General features: G+C 36.6%; 3 protein-coding genes across 4 annotated transcripts; 1 reads left to right on the top strand and 2 right to left on the bottom strand.

Moving 5' to 3' along the window:
• Window positions 1-6,829: 6,829 nt before the first annotated feature.
• On the bottom strand, window positions 6,830-14,080 carry LOC122013637 (protein FAR1-RELATED SEQUENCE 6-like). The gene is made up of 6 exons (XM_042569885.1): window positions 14,024-14,080; window positions 13,526-13,619; window positions 8,166-10,310; window positions 8,005-8,052; window positions 7,120-7,290; window positions 6,830-6,975 (listed from the first exon to the last, which is right to left on the bottom strand). The coding sequence occupies exons 1-6, from the start codon at window positions 14,078-14,080 to the stop codon at window positions 6,830-6,832; spliced, it is 2,661 nt and encodes an 886-aa protein (XP_042425819.1).
• Window positions 14,081-16,484: 2,404 nt separating this feature from the next.
• On the bottom strand, window positions 16,485-18,466 carry LOC122014343 (recQ-mediated genome instability protein 2-like). Of its 2 annotated transcripts, none has more exons than XM_042570557.1 (4): window positions 18,295-18,466; window positions 18,120-18,232; window positions 17,970-18,034; window positions 16,485-16,747 (listed from the first exon to the last, which is right to left on the bottom strand). In XM_042570557.1, exons 1-4 carry the CDS (start codon window positions 18,369-18,371, stop codon window positions 16,643-16,645), a joined length of 360 nt encoding a protein of 119 aa, XP_042426491.1. In that variant the 5' UTR covers window positions 18,372-18,466; the 3' UTR covers window positions 16,485-16,642. The 2 variants fall into 2 exon arrangements, with proteins under 2 accessions (XP_042426491.1, XP_042426489.1); XM_042570555.1 differs by having other exon boundaries at window positions 18,120-18,228.
• Window positions 18,467-18,637: 171 nt separating this feature from the next.
• On the top strand, window positions 18,638-20,004 carry LOC122014204 (agmatine hydroxycinnamoyltransferase 1-like). Its single transcript, XM_042570381.1, has one exon. It carries the CDS (start codon window positions 18,638-18,640, stop codon window positions 19,919-19,921), a length of 1,284 nt encoding a protein of 427 aa, XP_042426315.1. The 3' UTR covers window positions 19,922-20,004.
• The last annotated feature ends 354 nt before the right edge of the window (window positions 20,005-20,358 follow it).

Here is a 20,358-nt window from a genome sequence, read left to right as displayed (position 1 = left end):
AATATTGTTTCCATGATTAAATAATTTTTAACATGTAAGTACTCTACAATTTCGTGTCAAGGACCATGAGCCTAGTTTTGATTTAAACTGTATTATCATTAATAAGGATGTTATCCCAATTTGTCATTCAACCAATGGGAATAATATAGAATGAGAGGTTGAAAAACTTTGCAGTTTCTTGCTTGTGAACAATTGTAATAATAAAATACCTCGCAATTGGATATTTAAGTTGGGTCTTAGTTTTCTATATGATAGTTCTGTTGGCTTCATGAGCCTATTTTAGTTTGACAGATTCACATAACAGAATGAACTACTCTTTCTTTTGTTTTCACATGCTGGTATTGCATTTAAAATTGATGTTAATGAAAATATTTCTTCTCTTTATTGAGAGTTTTTTTGTTAAATTTATTTATTTTTAATCTAAGTGAAGGAAATTTGATTATTAGGTTGTTATTCCATGGCATCCTCAAGTTATAGCAGCATCGACAATACAAGATTTGAACCTGTACCATGTAGGGACTGCGGGCGAAGAACATTTGTGTGTATTTCTAGATCAACCAAGAATCCTGGAAGATACTATTACAAATGTGAGCAACATGGATGGCAAAAGTGGGTGACGGCTGATACTAGTTCATCAGGCAAAATTGAGTTAGAGCACAATGCTTCTCATGGCCATAATCCGGGAATAATAAATGTACCAAAATTTATTTGGATATTAGTAATGGTTAACTTGATTCTCTTAGCCGTAATCCTGATTGAGTTGTTAGTTCATCTAGCAAGTTAGTATTAAGTAGTGTTGGTGTTGTAATGTAACTAGCTTAATATTTGTATTTCTAGACATGTTTGTTAGTTTATATCGTTAACTACTTTTGAATCTTGAATCATGTTGGTGTTGTAATTGTGTTAGGATAAATAGTGTTGAGTACTGTTGGATGATGAGAAGCATTTTGTTATATATTATTTTGTTAATTAATTCATCTTGTTAATTAGTATGTTTAACGGCAGATTTAATTGTTGCTGCGTTAACGTTGCGACAGCAGATGTTGGTGCATTACAAAATGTAGCATCATCGGTAGAGGACGAAGATAAAATGAAGTTACTCAAATTTACAAAATTATTATTGCCATACAGAAATAGAAATTTGACTTTCATTTAAGAAACGAAATATTGAGAAAGAATCAGCTGAAACTGCTTACGGTCCAAAACCTGGCCCTGAATACCAGTGGACAATATCCCACAAGTTTGTCCTTGAAAACCCCCTGGAACCTTCCCCTTCAGTATTTTTTTTCTTTTTGCAAAAGCTACAGAAAGGTCCAAAATGATTGTGTTGTGAATGCAAAACCATCAAGAAGTCTGGATTGTTGCTATCAAAGGAATGTGTGGATTCAAAATTATACGCTGAAACCAAGCTGCTTATGAACTCATCCCTTAGCGAGTGAGACAGGTAGACTGCAAGAGGGTGGTACAAGAGTATTACGTGGTTAAGAGAATTTGACAGTCTGAGATACGCAAGTAGGGTGTGCCTGAACTGCACAAATAATGGCAGAGCAGAAGATGAGTTCCGAGTTGATGGCATCCCTGAAGTAATCGTCAGTGATATCACAAGCCAAATCCATCTCTTTAGTTCCACCGTGTAGTTATTGACAATTTTTCAATGATAATATAACTGGTATCTTGAGAATAAGCAAATCTTTCTATTTTAACATCACGCAGAACAGAAAGGTCTTATCATCAAATATTAACTAACATTGATCATAAGCGCAAGAAGCTAACCAGTACTTTTTCCCATTTAAACCATGAACGTAATGAACTAAGGCAACAGTAGGATTTCAACGAAATAATCATGCAAAAGCATTGCCTTAACAGAAGTTGCTTGATAAGAATCCTACAATTGCCAATAAATATTAGTTTTATCGTTATCCACTTCCATCTGGTACTCCAAGATCACTATCCTGCACGCCGTTTGAGGTTGCATCTGTATCCATTGAGCTTGAGGCCTCAGGATGACTAAATATCCAATCTGTAGCTTTCTCTATGTTCCCTCCCTATGGGAATGGACAAGTTGGAGCTTGTAAAACAACTATATAAGCAAGCATAACAGTAAATTTGGAAATTGTAAATCAAATTACAGTCAAATAAGAACAGTATCAGAAAAGAGTAACAACTCTAAAAAGATTTCAAGTTTAAAATCTTACAGATGCCTTCACTACAAGAAAACAGTAAAATAGCGACGAAATATTAACGACGAAATAGTTATTCGTAGCAAAAATAGACTATTAGCGACGGAAAAAAATTTCGTCGCAAATAATACTATTAAAATTATTTTTTTCCCAAGGTCATTATATTTGCGACGAAATTATCATGCTCGCCGCTAAAATTTTAATACTAGCGTTGTGAATAAATACGGATTAGCGACGAATCCTATATTTCGCCGCTAAGCTAGCGGCGAATTTATATAATTTTGCCGCTAATTTGTATTATTAGCTACGAAATAATGAATTAAAAATTTGCAGCTAATATGTTAGCGGCGAAAATTGCAAATTCGCCGCCAATATTACCATTAGCGGCGAATTTGATATTTTCGCCGCTAATAATAAGCATTAGCGGCGAATTTTATTGAATTCGACGCTAATCCTCGTATTTCTCCCCAACTCGACGCGATCTTTCCCAAATCCGCCGCGATTTTTCTTCTCCTCCGCGTCGCGATCCTCTTCTTCCTCCGCGTCGCGATCCTCTTCTTCTCCTCCGCGTGCTCTCTTCTCTCCGCGCTCTCTTCTTCTCTGTCCGCTCGCTGTCTCCGCGTGCGCTCTCTTCTTCTCCTCCGCCGCTACCGCGATTTTAGGGTTTGGGTGCGCCATCTCTTCTTCTCCTCCGACCCCGCCGTGAATCTTCTTTGTTTGACGAATCCTAATCCGGCTCCGGTGACTTCTGCTCTTACCCAGCTAAGTTTTCCTCCTCTGCTTCTTTCCCGCTATGAGAAAAGGTACTTTTAATATATCAGTTTTTTCTCTCCATTTGAATAATGTTTGTGCTACAACATTAATTTAGCAAGGCATGAAGTGAAAAACTTGATCTTAATATGGCTGAGCAAGAGTTCTAATAACTTTTTCTACTGGTTGTCTCAGTTACACATGTACTTCAAGTATCTAGTGAACCAACAATTGATAAGGGAATATATGGTTACTACTGTCTTGCATACTTCAACAACTATCCATATAAATATTTTGTACCTCTCATCTACTGAAAATGACTGGATTTATACTGTTTTTTTAGCAATATTTCAAAACCATTAAAATGAAGTATAAATGTTGTTTTTCATTCATTACTTTGCTCAAATATTATGGTCATCTTATCTTCATTGCAAAGAGTTTGGAACATTGATCTATATAGGAATATGGGGAATGATGATTCTTGACGTGTAAAGCCTTATAAAATCAGGCAAGAAAACAGAAAATAAATACTTGTTATGGTGGCATGTTTACTGGATAGGATCCATATTAGAAGTGGGAATCATAATAGGTCAAGTCAGATTTTTGGAAAATTTGATCCAACCCAATTAATTTTGGTTATCAAGAAATTTCAACAATAGTCAGATTAAATATGAATAAAAAAATTATTCCATTTAGTTTTTGAGTTTCCAATTATTATTTTTTTTGGTTTCAGAATCTTGAAAGTTTAATTAAAACCAAAATCCGAATACCACTTTAAATATTTCAATCTTGAGCTGAAACTTGAAATAGTTAAAATTCTAGGTTGACTCAAATCCATTTTTCTAGTTTGCCTGAGGATTATCAAATATTTCTGCTTACACCTATTTAAACTATAGACGATATAGGATTTTATTCACATCAGAAATGAATATTTCGAAGTTGAGACAATAGTCCAAAAGACATGTCTTTCTTTACCTGAACAGTCAAAAGAATCAAGAGAATCCTGACTTATTTAAGTTATTTAATGTAAGTTGCTTATTAATTTCATTGAAACTTATCATCAAACTTATTTATAAGAGTTACGATGGTGTAAGTGCTTTGTTTGGGACTATATGTGTGCTTTGTTTGAATCTGAGGCATTTCAGGTAACTCATTCTATAATAAATGTCTTTTTATATAAAAATTTAATTATTTGTTCTATAACTATTATTTTATTTATATGAAATTTTGTATTGTAGAAACGATCTACCATAAATGCTGAAAATCGAGGGAAACTTCCATATAACCATCGTGGAGGTTCTAAATCATTCATTCAATATAGTTACGATGGTGTAAGTGCTACTTTTATAGTTTTCATATATTGTTTGTTGATTAAAAATTAACAAATTATTTTTTTTCAGACCGATCAATTACAAAGAAAAGATCGAATTACTGTTTTTAATGAAACTCATTATAGCTCGTCAAAAGGGTGGATTGATGAGACGGCCAAAACTGCATATGTATGTTGTGTCCTTATTTAGTGAATTTATTCTTAACTGTGTATAATTATTTTTTATGATATTTTTAACATGTTATTTTTTCTAGGATGATATGGTGAGATTACGTGATGAGTGTATTCAAACACAAAATCCAGAAGAGATCATCAATGTAGTCAAAATTGCATATACAGTTTGTGATCAGGTCCGCGATACTCGTTCTTATACTTACAGTTGGTGATCAGGTCGGCGATACTCATTCTTATACTTTCCTGCCATACTAAAATTTTTATTCACATAAATTTTATTTATATTATCTTCCTGCCATACAGATTGTTATCTTTTCCTTACATCCAAAATATATTATATGATCTTTCTTTTTAGTTATATTTTTAGAGGTTAAGGACTCAATATTTGAGTGGGTTAATTTAGAATATTGTTATGCATTGAAGAGGTAAAGGGAATTAAAATCATGTCCAACAGTTTCAACATGTCTAGGGAATTAAAATCATGTTTCAACAAGTAATCATGTCCAACAGTTTCAACGTGTCAACAATTTCAACATGTCTAGGGAATTAAAATGATAGTGAATAGCAAAACAAGCCAATAAATGTCTAACAAAACTTCATGTGCTTAGAATACAACATATATGCTATGAACAGAAAATGAACCCATGAGTGAAGGGAAGTAATTATCTATTTAACCATGAGAACTCGGATTTCATCGATAAGTGTATTGCTTCTTTCCTTTGCTTGCTTGGTAGCTATTTCCAGAGACATAACTACATCACCCAATGAAAGCTACAAAAAGAGAGAAATCTAATTAAACAAACAAGAAGATAACATGGCCAACAAGAAAGAGGTCAACAACATCTTACAATTGGAAGGTCTAGCTCAGGAATATGTTGGGACATAGACAGAACATCAGTAGCCTGATCCACATCCCGCCATTCTTTATTTAGCTTTCGGATAAAATTATCATCACAAAGCAACACAGAAAGCTCAACTTTATCATACTTGTCAATGTCATCCATAGAAGTATCTCTTGTCTTATATCTGAGGCTTTTAGATTACACTCAATGTTGATTTGCTTTACTGTTAATATTCTGAGGAAACATCAGATATGACATGCTGTTACTCTCTTCTAGGATTTTCACAATTACTAATTATTAAACAGTCATGTGTTATTTTTAAATATGTTGAAACTTGTATTAGGTCCTCAGTACTCGTTCGAGATACATTAGAGGACTTGGAAGTGGGCCAAAGCCAGTTAAGTCCACTTCTTCATATGCCACCTCCTCAAGCATATCAACTAACACCGTATTATGTGAAAAACTTGAATCCACTCAAGAATAATTAGCAAACACCAAAGTTTAATTAGCAAGTTAGGTCCACTATGATGTTATGGATTTCTAGATGTGAACTTGATGTTTTGAACTTGTTACTTGTTTGTACTTTATTTGGATTGTTACTTGTGTACTTTATTTGTTATGTTACTTGATGTTAGACATTGATGTTGAGTACTCGCATCTCTTTTTTGTCAATGTTGCTAGATTTGTGAATTTATACTTTGATGAAGTATGAGTTGTTTGTGAGTTTATTTGTGAATTTGTTATTTGAGTTAGTATTTGTATAAGTTTGTGAATATTGTTGTTAGAGTTATGATTATTGTGAATAAAGTTGTTAGAGTTGTGATGATTGTATGAGTTTGTAGATGTGTATTTAGATAATGCAGCAAATATTTTTTTTAAAAAAAAATCGAAAGTTAGCGACGATTTTGAAGGAATCGTCGCTAAGATTAGTGTTAGCGACGTATTAGGGCAATATCATCGCTAACAACTCGAACCTGCTTTTGTAACTGTTTGCAGCGAATTTGAACGGGGTTAGCGATGAAATATTTCGCCGCTAACATTTTAGCGAAAAAAGACATCAATATCGTCGCTAACAACTCAAACCTGCTGGCCTTATCATTGTTTGCAGCGAAAGGAAACTTGGTTAGCGACGATTTAATTCGTCGCTAAAACTTTAGCTGCGAAATTAATCTAAATCATCGCTAATATCATCGATACCGATCGTATCCGTTTGCAGTCAAATAAAACACGTTAGCGACGATATATGTTGGCATTAGCGATGACACTCGGGAGATCATCGCTAACGTGTATGCAACGACAAAAGTTGGATTCGTTGCAAACAAATTTCTTAGCGGCGAATAAATTTAATTCGTCGCTAAAGGTTTAGCGTCGATTAAAATGTCTTAGCGACAAGTTAATTATGTCGGTAATATTTTGGCGACGAAACCTTATAAAATCGTCGCTAATAATTGTTTACGACAAGCTTATAACGACGATTCTGGCGACGAAATTATATTGTCACAAATAATGGGTAGCGACGAAATATAATATATTAGCGACGAAATAGTTCGTCGCTAAATATCAGTTTTCTTGTAGTGCTTTAATGCCTTTCTAGCAACCTCTTCATGGAAGCCAAATGAAAAAAAAGTTTCAACACTTGTCTCATCAAGAGATTGAAGATCCATTGCATGAGAGTTATGTGAAATAGGCTCATCTATATCTGCATTGAAATGTTGAAAATCATATCAATTGAATTATCTTTCCATATATCTTCTAGATGCTCTATAGATCAAAAGATCAACTTCATTACATATGCTTAGACAAGATGATTGCTTAAAAAAAAGTTCAAAGAGTAGACATAAACCTGGATCATCCATGTGAGAAAGTAACCATGTCATTGCTTCCTCAACTCCAGCATTAGCAGTGTTTATGGCAGCCTTTTGACAATGGAGGTAATTGAAGCCGATAGCAGCAAGTTTGGAAACTATGTCCTCGCTAGCAACTAGTTGGGTGGATTCAACTTCCCCAGTGGGACCTGCAAAACAGAAAGCATCAAACAAGAAAGTACAGAAAAAAACTATAAGAAACACTGCACATTTAGCAGCCACTTTGTTTACTGAATTTGTAGCAAACAGACTATGATTATAAACCTGTTTCTGGAAGTAATTCTTCTCCCGGCTGCTACTATTCCAAAATATGCTACTATTCCAAAACATCTACATAAATATGCTACTATTCCAAAACATCTACATAACATGCTACTATTCCAAAACATCTACATAACTATCTTCTAGAACAACTCGATGAGAGAATATTTTCTCCATGAATTTACATGACACAAATTTTGTAAACATCCACAAGCATCATAAGATCAAATAAATTTGAGAAGACATTATCCAACACCATGCCAACGATAGGGGGATCTTCTGCTCCAAAAAGAAGGCTGTTATACCATAAACAAAACTAAGGATAAGTGAATGGCATATGACAATAATAACTTTGCAGCAAAAAATGATACCTTGTAATAGTACCTAATATTAATCGCCTCCAAAGTCCAATACAAGAAATGTGTTTATTATAAGGGACCACAGTTTTGAGAACATCTTTCTGATATATAAGTCAAAGAAGTCAATAGTCACTTATTTTAGCAATTGTTTTTATAATTAGGATCCAAAACACTTGAAACATAAACACATTTTTGTACAGATAAGCTAAAGGATAGTATGCTCATTCACCTACTAGTCCTTGCCTGCACTTTTCCATGGGTCTTCCACCTTCGACTTTCCAATCTTTATTGCTGCAAGATAGATTAGAAAAAATATTTAAACTGTTAGCTTTCACATGAATTTACTTGAACAAAACAATAATACTGGACAATTATTTTAGATATCTATTATATGTATCACTTACCTTCTTTTCGGGCCTTTGCAACTGATTTCTTCACAATTTGTTCAATCTTAGATTGTTTCCTCTTTGTGGGTGGACGACCTCGAGATCTTACTTTTAATGGAGAGTGTATTGCTTTTGAATCAGATGTAGATACTCCTTGCAGTTGTTCAACCCTTGAATGCTCAAGCCCATTAACAATTAGTTTTTCCTTCGTGTCTTTCAAGATTTCCACCAACATAGAACAATTGTCATCATTTTTTGCACCAAGTTGTTGAATCTCTTGTATCAATGGAGTGAGAATATTATATCGATGTCTTTCTCCATCACAAACAAAATCATCATAGATGTTACTGATACTTTGATACCCACGCTTAATATCTTTGCGCCATCGGTCCATAATATAATTCATAGGAACCTCAGTCACCTTCATTCTTATCAACACTTTGATCACATGCCTACATAAAATTCCCCGAAACTCAAATAGACGGCACATACATTTCAATTTGCAATCTAACTCCGTATAATGTACCCTAAAGGAAACTTCCCTTACGGGTTCTCCATTTTTTCCCAAAATAGTTTCTACTACTTCAAATATTAAAGTTGTCCCTTCTTCCTTCAATAATGAGGCATCGCAAAACATCAATCCTCTTATTTCATCTTGGAACAACTTAAATAAGTTGTTAGTGTATGCATTTTGAAATTGTCTTTCAATAGGATGACCAAGAATAAGTGGCATGGTAGAATTAAAAGAAACAAAATCCAAATGTTTTTCATTCTCAATCTTCTTCTTCAAAGCATTATCATATTGCTCAACAAATTGCTTCAAAGATGTTTTAGAATGGACGTAGTCATCAAAAAATGCATTCATACTTTCACTTCTTTGAGATGTGGGCATACCTGCCCAAAAGTTATCTTTAACGTATACAGGTATCCATCTATGTCGTTCTTCATGCAAAGATTTCAACCAATCATTATTTTCCAAATTAAACTCCTCAATCATTTTCAACCAATTCTCATCACACTCATCAATTGTAAGTGAGTTATAGACAATGTTCTTCAATTGTTTCTTTATCATTTTGTATTGAGCATGACCACCAAATTTTGCTGGAATTTTTTTCATGATATGCCAAAGACACAGACGATGATGCGAATTCGGAAATACCTCTTCAATTGCAATTGTCATGGCACGACATTGGTCTGTGATTATAGCCTTTGGAGCATGTCCGAGCATACATGTCAACCAAGATTTGAACAACCATATAAAAGTTGCTGAGTCTTCGCTTGATAATAATCCACATCCCAGCAAAATAGATTGACCATGATGATTCACCCCAACAAATGGAGCAAATGGCATGTCATAACTATTAGTCAAATAGGTTGTATCAAAAGTCACAACATCAGAAAAGTACTCATACGCAGCTCTACATCTTGCATCTGCCCAAAAAATATTTTTTATTCGAGATTCCCCATCTAAATCAAGCACATAAAAAAAGTTTGAGTTCCTACTTTGCATGCGACAAAAATAATTACTCAAAGCTTCAGCATCTCCATCCCCTAACCTCAGCCTTCTAGCTTCTGAAATATAATTCCTACACTTTCTCTCATCAAATGTCAAATTCTCATAGCCTCCAGCCTCAACTACAAATGATTGAAAACTTTTGCTTAAAGTTATTCCAGCTTGATCATTTAGCTCTAATTTTCTCTTTATAGCTGAATCCAATACTTTATTACATCTAAAATGTCGTGACTTTCCAGGACTCAAGATATGATTATGTTCAAGACATAGACTAGTTATCACAAAGTTCCCATCATTTCGAATAGCAACATTAATCTTAGCTTTGCAATTCGTCTTAGTAGAAGGTCGAGGGTATAAAATATTTTTTGCTTGAGATACTTTCCCACCATTTTTGGCACATCCAATAGAGAAATATTTTTGCTTTCCATCATCTCCATTTCTACCACCTAATTTGCAAATACCGAAACCAACATTCTGAGCATAAGAATTATAAAAAGTACGAACTTCTTCTTCACATGAAAATGTCATTCCAATCTCAGGAATCTTGACTTCATTTACACTAGATGGAGATGAGTCTTGGTCCGTAAGGTCATTGTTATCCTTTATCTCAATTAAATCAATTTTTTCTGCTTCCATGACACTTTCTTCACCTACATTTATTTTTAAAAAAATTACATGGCCAAAATTAAATAGAAAATAGAGACATAATAAAAAAACATGAAACAAAGTCCCTCTAAAACAAAACAAAGCTAAAAAAAAGTATACAGACCTAAATGACCATATCATTCTTCACCCGATTCATATAATTTGCAAATAATAGACTAATTGCATGCATACAACTAATTTACAAACAACAATAAGTCAAGGGCTTTAAGGCGAAGAAAGAAATACTTGCCGGAAAGTAATAATAGCAACATGCCTTGATTGATTAGAATCAGAAACAAAATTCAAAAAAAAAAATCCACATATGAGCATGAACATTGAGGTTGTTTCATTTCCTATCTACATGAGAATCGGTGAAGTGCAGAGATGAAAAGAAAAAAGTGGGTTACCGAAATTGCGACCGTCAATGTAGTGCCAAGTCTGTCCGTACTCGATATCGACCTCCTTCTTGGTGTACTCTCTGGGGTCCTTCTCGAACGGCTGATTTCACACACCACCACAAAACTGAGTTAGGGCAGGGGAGGAGGGGTCGCGTTAAAGCACAGGAGGAGGAGGATGTTGAGGAGTAGAGTTAGGGGAAGGGAAGGAGGGGTCGCGAAAAAACAGAGGAGGAGGAGGAGGCGTAGAGTTCGCGACAAAACGGAGGAGGAGGAGGAAGAGTAGAGTTAGGGCACGATCGCTGATGGAGGAGAAAAAAGGGAGGAGGAGGAGGTCGCGAAAAACCGCCGCCGGTGGAGGGAGTCGCGTGCCCTAGGTCTTGACGCGAGGAAGAAACGCAAAAACGGAGGAGGAGGAGTAGAGCCAAGTCTGCGATTTTTAATCTGATTTGGACTTGGCCACATCAGCAGCCACATAAGTCGCGCTGTGAATTCGCTGAAAGAAGTCGCTGTGAGCATCATTACCCTTATTATAAATAAATTACAGCTAAAGATATTAAAAGATAAATCAAAATGTCTTTTGACATGCAATACTTATGGGCTCACGTCTTTATAAATACCAATAAATATTATTTTTTTCTGAAAAAAAGTCTCTAAAAACCCATCAGTATTTATCATCAAGTAATATATTTAAAGATTAAAATTAATCATAAAGATAGAAAAAACATCAAAGCATCAAATTTCAATCTTTTTCCCTGTTTTTTAATGGAGATATGATTCGATGTCGATGTCAATGTCTTCGAAATGGCATCCAAGTCATCTGATTTCTAAGTGGATTTTTAAATTAATTTATGCTTAAATTTGATACAATCAGTACAAATTGCGACAACAACATAGTAAAAATCATTATTTTTTTTTATAATTCGAATGCTCCAACCTCAACTAATCTTAGAGATTGAAAATCTTTCTTTGTTTTATCTATGTGATAAATTTGAAATATAATTTATACATGTTCAAAAATCTGCTTCTAAAATATTCATCTCGTCTAAAATTTAAAATCTAATTCGATGAGTCATCCCTACCAGAGTCATTGCATAAGAGAATTATCCTTTTAGGATAGTACAATGATTAAGACATAAGATGTTATCATATAAAATTTTGAAATTAAAATTCAGTATGTCTGAACATATTTTTCTCATATTTTGATTATTTGTATTAATGATTAATAATCATCCGTAATTTATCTCCTCCATATTGATCTATATATATATTTGCCACATAGAGATTGTTAGGATGAGTGAACAACCTTTTGTCATTGTAGAAGAGAATGAAAAATGAAAAGGAGTGAAAAAGAAAAGAACAGCAGGCCGGCAAGGTAGAGTCATGGCGAGCTCTCGACCAGGCAGCCACAAGCTCGCGACGGTCTAGTCACGGGCACACAACTAGGCATCTGATGCTGCAGGGATGAGACATGTGGGCAAATGCAACCAGTAATGTGTCGTTGCTTCAAACATCCTGAAAAAAAATTAAAATTAGGAATGAGCATCATCACTTAAAACACTTTAATCCACCTTTAATATCTCTTATTCATCAGATCAATGGATACTTTCCACTCTTTTGTGCTTCAACCATCAGCAAAGATAAACACTCAGCCTCATCCTGTTTGACCTTTCTTGCCTTCCTCATAAACAATCATTTCAAAGTAACTTTTTTTTTTTATAATTCTTACCAAGTATCGACATCAACCACTCTAATTCAAGTTGCATTGCTGACCAGATGAGCACAATTCTGAACAGGCTTTCAGTTTGTTGACATCAAGCTTGTACTGCATTTTACTCATCAACCTCTCTCCTTTTGGTAAGATAAACGTGTAGAACAAATATTGAATAAAGAGGCTCAATTAGAAGCTGCAAAAGCCTGTCAATAAACCTTTTAGCTGCTTAAAGATGCAGTGTCACTTGTATAATTCTTTGCTTTCACTCTTACCTGAAAAGAATGACGCTAAAAAATATATTAATCGACAATAATAGTAATCAAGTGTTATCTCATAGGTGAGATCAGGTATATAAATCCTCTAAATCATTGAGCTTTATCCTTTACTATATCATCTATATTTAAATATTTTATTTATTTATTTATTTTCTTTCTCATATGCCATTGTCTAACTAGAGGTATATGTTCGTAACATCTTAAATATATCTCTAGAAGTTTTTCCTCCATAAGCATAACTCAAACTTTCTCTCTAATATTCTTATTTCTTCTTTGTCCATCCTTATATATTTTCACATCTATTTTAACATCCTTATCTTTACAACTTCTCATATATTTAAGTCATAATTTAACATTCGGCTCCATAAAACATAGCATGTTTAATCATCGAATGCTTTCCTCCATTTCAGCTATCTTATTAAGATATCTTTCTTAATCCCTTAATCCTTTCTGTGATCCTAAATATTTAAAATTTTCAGATAATTCATATTCTATCATAACAATTGTCTTATTACATTCAATATTATTAAATTTAAACTCCATATATGTTTATCTTTTATTCTATTAAATTTAAAATCTTTTTTAAAAAATATATTAGACATTGTGATAAAATTAATTATATTTTTTTTCCTCCTTAGTCCGAAGTGAAAACCCCTACAAAGTCCGGCCTCCAGCTCTCCAAATCAAGCTATTGCCATTACATAGGTAGAGTTTATGAATAAAACTAACTTGGCCAATGTACTTACAACTAAAATTAAATTATATTTCTTTGTGTGTGGCACAGTAAGCATCATGCCTGATTTAAAAGTAGGAATCAGGTATAGCAGATACATTACCTCTCACGCAGCACAACTGGACAGCATATCCAACACATTGGTTTGTCGGAGTTACTCGTTTGGATGGCACAGTGAGGTCCTTGTCTGCTAGCAACTGAAATTAAAAATATTCTTCATTAGCTGGCAATGACAGATTTGAATGAAAAGGAAGATGCAACCAAAATTGTTGTCTTTACAGCAGCATTACAATTGTTAATTTGCATGGCCACGGGTTAGCATCTAGCAGCTAGCTAGAAAGCATTTAGCACTGGAAGATCACGACAATAATGAAACAAACTAAGCATCAAAGAAAGAAACTGATAGTTCAAAGTACATTGTTGATGAACCCCCAAAAAAAAGCAATGAAAACAAAGACTGAGATTGTGTTTGTATCACGTGAAATAGTTTTCTTATAGTGTTTGTATCATGGAAAACCACCGACGCTAGCATCATCGAAGGCGTGATCAATTAGACAATTAGGCACAGCACGCTAGCATCATTGAAGGGGTGATCAATTACGCAGAGCTTAGTCGAAGCCCCATCACTATTGACGCCTCCACCTTTACCAATTACCATCCCTGCATCTAACTATGCTTCCAAGTGGAGTAGGCAGAAGTTTATCAAGTGGACCAGGAGGAGCTTGATCAAAAAGGAAAAGGAGGAATAGAAAGAAAAGAATATTTTTCCTTGTATCTATTCAAATAGAAGAAAATAATTGACTTACTCTATAAAATAAATTTTCAAGTACATTAACAGACTATTTTACATCAAACAAATGAGATACTAAGCATCAAACAAAGAAACTGAGTTAAAATCTCCAAGTATGTGCCTTTTCTCATTGTAGATAGTATTAGGCATATTAAAATCTTTGTTCAAGCTCAACATATATTTCTGAACTCTGTTTCTTTCTCCTAAATTGATTTGTTCATATTGAAGCACTGACATTGTATGCTACAAACTGAGAAAGTTTGTGTTTTCAGTGCCATTTCTAATTCTTCACTACAAATACGAACTTAGTTTCTCTAAAATTATCATTATCTCATCACATTCTAAAAGAATGAAAAGGGCATAAAACTGCACAACTTTGCCAAAAGTTTCCGAGTCTAAATGCGGATTTGTTGGTATAGCATTTCAATTCTGAATGGTATTGATTGAACAGAGAGGCATCTTTAAATTTGCTCCTGATAATGATTTCAGCAATAACAATTTGCTGTCGATGAGATTGCGGTGTAGATAACTTAGAAAAACTTATCCACGATCAATTAAGTTGCAGTAAGACAAATAACTGAATATTTAAACATTCAATAATCCAAATTTAGTGACAAACCAAGTTCAATTTTTTTTTCTTTTCATAAAAAAGGCAACAAATCATGCTGGAGCCATGTCAAATGAACACTCAGCAATGCAAATAGAGCACTTCAAAGCGTCTTGGTTTTCTTAATGTCTTGTCAAATAACTTATCATAAATTGCATTTAAAACAGAAATCGTAAGCCCGAATCTGCAGAAAAATTAGAGAAAACAACTAGATGCTCTGCAAGTTATGAGTTAGACTATCAACAGTCCAAAGAGAATCACAAATAGATACAAGTTGCAAAAGGCGAAGCGCTCTTAGTATCCCTATCAATCCGTCCCAAATTAACACGGAATGACTGAGAATACAAGGGATGCAGAGATTTATGCCCTGCCAGCCTAGAGATTCGACCTCATATGGCAAATAATCATCCACTTATCACCTCAGATATGCCAACGCGGACATAACAAGTAGATAAAAAAAATGATAAACTCAATTAGCCTCATTGATTATTCTTGAGGGTGACCGGCCTTACCCCTCGGAAATTTCCCACTAACCATCAGGATAAATCAAAAAATGCACGCAGTGACTAACCCAGAAGCCTAGCATCTTTTGGTTGCACCCTCCATTTGGAGGAAAATTTCTACAAATATGTCATAGCTAGGGGTTGAACCGCGGATATCTGGATGACAACCTAGATATCCTACCGTGACACCATAGTCCCGGGGACGCATAACAAGCAAATACAAGAGAATACAACATGTTGCATTTTAGCCCGATTGCATTTCGGGTTCAAGTAGTTAGCTCCTGAACTTGGAAGGAATTTTGGGGTTAAGCAAGTGACCTGACCTGGACAAGAGTGAGCTTTTCTTTTGACCATCCAAAAGCTTCACACCATCAGACCAACAGGCTCTGAAGATTAACATCCAAAACAACTAATTGATGTTAGGTAGAGAGCACTGAAAAGTGTTAATTCAAAACAATATTCCACAGATACGAATTTACTCAACCCTAAATGAAAACATAATGGATACTTTAAGCAGGGTCTAGTTAAGTTGAAGTCAAATCAAAGACAACAATAAAACCACAACTGAGAATCCCAGAATTGGATAAAATGAATGAGATACACTATATTATAGTGGCCAGTATAAAATCTTATGAGCATCATTCTTAACCATGACTCATTGTTTTCATATATTAGAGAATGATAGTATTCAAGGTACCCAGGAAAATGACCATTCATTATCGAAGTGCTAAGGCCAAACAAAGAAGGGGAAATGACCATTCTAAAGCTAAAATTTATATAAATAATAATGCACAGATGCATCAAAAGTCAGTCAATATGGGGAAGATGCAAACCAAAACTGGGATCAGATTACATCCAACATCTTTCCTGCTACCAAAGCTCCAATTATTAGCAACAGGCACTCACTTGTCATCACCACTGATATTTCATGAAGGCTTCACATGCTCCATGGTTCTTCACTAAAACAATATAGCACTCTTACACAGTTACATCATTGCAGTAAGAAAACTGCTGAGCCTATCTTACATATAAATAATCTAGTTTACTTAGAAGTTTCTGATAAATTTTACATTGGAGAAGAAAAAATAGCAAAGACTATCGTCTTGTACAAATATTTGGTACTCAAAACGCAGTACATCTGAAGATTACAATGAGAGCATTATTTAGTTTGAACATTCCTTAATGAGTTGAAGATTACTACAATGAAAGCAAGTACTTTCCTCCCTCATCACAGATTTCAGGAAGCAGTGAATAGGGAGTAGCTTGAAAATATACAAACAATTCTGCTCCTAAGTATTGTAGAATGGCACACAAATGCAGTCATTCAGGTGATGTAAGGTAGAACAATTTATGTGCCTCAATGACTTCCAAGTTCCACATTGCTTCTCGATCTGGTTGTTCAGAGAGGTCAACAATCTTGTGAACCTGCAAAATCATAGAATACTGAGCTACAGTGTCTAGCAACAAATTTCACAGTTAGTTTCCTCATTATATTGTTTCTCTCTACATTAAGATCAAGAGAAATTCCAAGAAGTGTTCAGGTCATTAAACAAACAAATGTTGACAGCACCAACATAGAATGAAACAGCAACATAACAACTTAACTTAAAACAATAAGGGAACCATCATGTTGAAGCTTAAAAAGACTTTGTCTATCACCTGCCACTTTCTTTGCTATGGATGCATTTTCAAAACAAACAACTACAACTAGTATTACATACAGTGACAAGAAAATTGCAAAATCACAAAAGAAGTCACAAGTTCTTCCATAAACTGAACAGTATTATAACATGTTTTGATGGCTTACTCAACTTTCAGTTGTAAAAGTTAATGGTAAATAACTACTTGGCTAAAAGTTCTCATAGTTTACTTTTATGTACATTCAGTTTCTATCATAATCAAAAATCTTACAGGGATAATGATGCATCAGATATCAACGACTATTTCAGTTTAACAAGTGTTTCAACAACACGTGAACAACTGTAGGCTTTATTTGTGTCACCATACTAAAGGTCCTGAGCTTGCAGACCTTTATAAATGGTCAGTGGTTAATTTTTATGGCTAGAAGATAAATTATGTAGAAAATAACATGGTTCAAATTATAATTATACACATTTGAGAATTGGGATGAACCAAGCCACAGTATATCACTAGTTCTTTGATGAAGAGAGACATCTTACAGAACTTTTACTTTATAACAAAGCTGTGTTGGATTTGTCATTCATCAATTCCTCCTTTATCAAATGAAACCCTTGAAAGCATATACTTCAAACAAATGCTTGCTACTGTTGCATGATTTCAGCATCAATTCTAAACAAATATTGTTTTAGCAAACTGAAAGCAAGAGGATGAAGAAGAGTTGCTAGTAGTGATGGAATAAAAAAATCCGCTTTGTTTTAATTCATTTTCTTTTCCTCTTCATAGTAATTTATCACATACACAATCTAAAACTAGAGTCAACGGAATAGAAATTGTGTTTACCATAACTCCCCCCTAATAGCATAGCAAAAAACTTTTATGCCTCATTATCCTATCATTAAAACTATCACTATGTTGTCATGAAAGTGCACTAACGAAAGTTATCATCCTAATGATTTCAAGTTTAAGCATAGCCGTAGAACACACTTTTTTCTAGTAAACTAGTTACCTTGATGGTGGAAATGTCGTTGGATTGCGCTGCGACGTATGGCCCGACAACCATTACATACATCCCTGCATGAAACAAGAAATAAAGTGACTATACCGCAAATGCACGGATAGAGAGAACTAGACAGATTAAAAGGAGTGTTTTTTCGACCCATCTTCCACTGCTGCGGCTGGGATTCGGCAGAGAAAAGGAGCTCGACGACCCCGGAGCCGTCGTCGAGGAGGAAGCGCCCCTCATCAGATCCCGAGACTAGAACGCCCTGCCTGCATTCTCCGTGTCATCAATGCCGAAGGAAAAAGCAGGAAAGGAGTGCGTATACGAGGACCTGCAACCAAGCACGCTGGAAGAGGATTCCGTAGATAATGGAGGCGGGTGATGACGAGGAGGTGGACGGACGAGCATCCTTCAGTTCGCCCGAGAAGAGCTTCAGCGCCGCGAGGTTGTAATCCATGGCCGAGATCCGAGATGGCGGAATCCTATCCTTCCGCAACAAAAACCCTAATGGACACTCGTTTTTTTACATATCAGTCCATGATAGTTGCATTTTTTTCACAATTGGTATTTTATTTCATAATTATAAAAAAGGGCCTTGTTCGATTGGCGGCGGTTTGCTGGATAAATTCGACGCCTCTCCGCGCCGCAATTGCAGAAGGAGCAGCCGATCGATCATGGAGGTGAGAGTGGAGAGCTCAAGGCTCATCAAACCAATCGACTGTCATCCACCTCCTTCGACTGATCGTGTTCATATCGTTCCCCTGAACGTCTTCGACAAGGTGACCATGAACCTCCACGTCGCCGTCATCTTCCTCTTCCGCCCGCCTCCTGCGCTGCCCTCCAACGCCGACTTCGAACGCGGCCTCGCGGAGGCCTTGTCTTCTTACAGGGAGTTCGCCGGGAGGCTCGTCGCGGACGGTGACGGCAACCCCGTCATCGTCCTCAACGACGCCGGCGCTCTCTTCGTCGAGGCGACGGCAGACTTGCCGCTCCCGCTCGAACCGTCCCCTGCTTTGCGGCGCTTCCTTCCGAGCACGGACGGCGGTGACGCTGGAGATGCTGTGGCGCAAGTCCAACTGACACGGTTCGCATGCGGCTCCTTGGCCGTCGGATTCTCGTGGCACCACCGCGTCGCCGACGGGCACGGCGCCGGTAATTTTTTAGTGGCGTGGGGGTTCGCTTGCAGGGGGATTCCGTTCCCGCCGCCGTTCCGCGACCGGTCCGCCGTCGCGGTTCGGCGAGAGCCGCTGGAAATTCGGTTCGATCACCGAAACACGGAATACTACTTCAACGCCGACGACGACGGTTACAATTCCCCTGTCGACGACGATGTCGCGATGGTCAAGGTTCACTTCACACCGGAATTCGTCGCCTATCTCAGAACAGAGTCCGAGGCGCCCACCAAATTCGAGGCCGTGGTGGCGCAGCTGTGGCGGGCGGCGACGAGGGCGCGCGAACTCAGTGAGCGCGAGATCACCCACTTAGTGATCTCGGTCGATGGCCGCAGGCGGATGAACCCTCCGCTCTCCAGCGAGTACTTCGGCAACCTGGTCCTCTGGGCCGTGCCCCGCTCCGCCGCCGGCGATCTCGTCCACCAGCCGCTGCGCCACGCGGCATCAATAATCCGAGAAGAGATCGCCAAGCTCGATGCCGGGTACTTCCAGTCCTTCGTGGACTTCGCGAACTCAGGGGCAGTGGAGGCGGAGAAGTTGGTACCGGCGGCGGAGAGGGAAGGAAGCGCATTATGGCCGGGATTGGACGTGGCGAGCTGGCTGAGGCTGCCATTCTCCGAGGTGGACTTCGGCGGAGGGCGCCCGTTCCAGGTGACGCCGGCTTACGTTCCGGTGGAGGGGCTGGTGGCGATTTTGCCCGGGGAAGACGGCGGCGTCGATGCTTACGTCAACATGTTTGACCGATACGCCGAAAATTTCCGTCGGTTTTGCCGCCGCTCGGACTGAGCGAAAAACCAAAAACGACGTGTCCAGTGCATGCATCGAGATGAAGAAACGTGTCGATCTCAGTTGATAATAAAACCATCTGGCCATGCAGATTACTCTCAGCATCGACTACTACAGTAATAAAGGTGGATCTAAAACCTTTGCTTCTCTCTTTAATCATCAGCATAATTTCTTTTGCAAGAGATTATCATAAGGTGGATCTAAAACCTTTGCTTTGCACTTTTATCATCAGTATAATTTCCCATAATTTCCCAAAACTGACGATGATAATACCTTAGACGCTAGCAGAATAGTCCTAAAAATACAACATGCACTCTCATATTAGGCATGATAATGAATGTGATTAGGATCGAATCACTAAAAAAAAATTAATTTTAGGGACGAAATTTGAGAAGAATTTATTAAAAAAGTTTGTCGTAAAATTTTTTGTTACTAAT

Source organism: Zingiber officinale, chromosome 8B, assembly GCF_018446385.1.
Source record: "Zingiber officinale cultivar Zhangliang chromosome 8B, Zo_v1.1, whole genome shotgun sequence".
Taxonomy (NCBI): Eukaryota; Viridiplantae; Streptophyta; class Magnoliopsida; order Zingiberales; family Zingiberaceae; genus Zingiber; species Zingiber officinale.
This window is presented reverse-complemented; position numbering and strand designations above follow the sequence as displayed.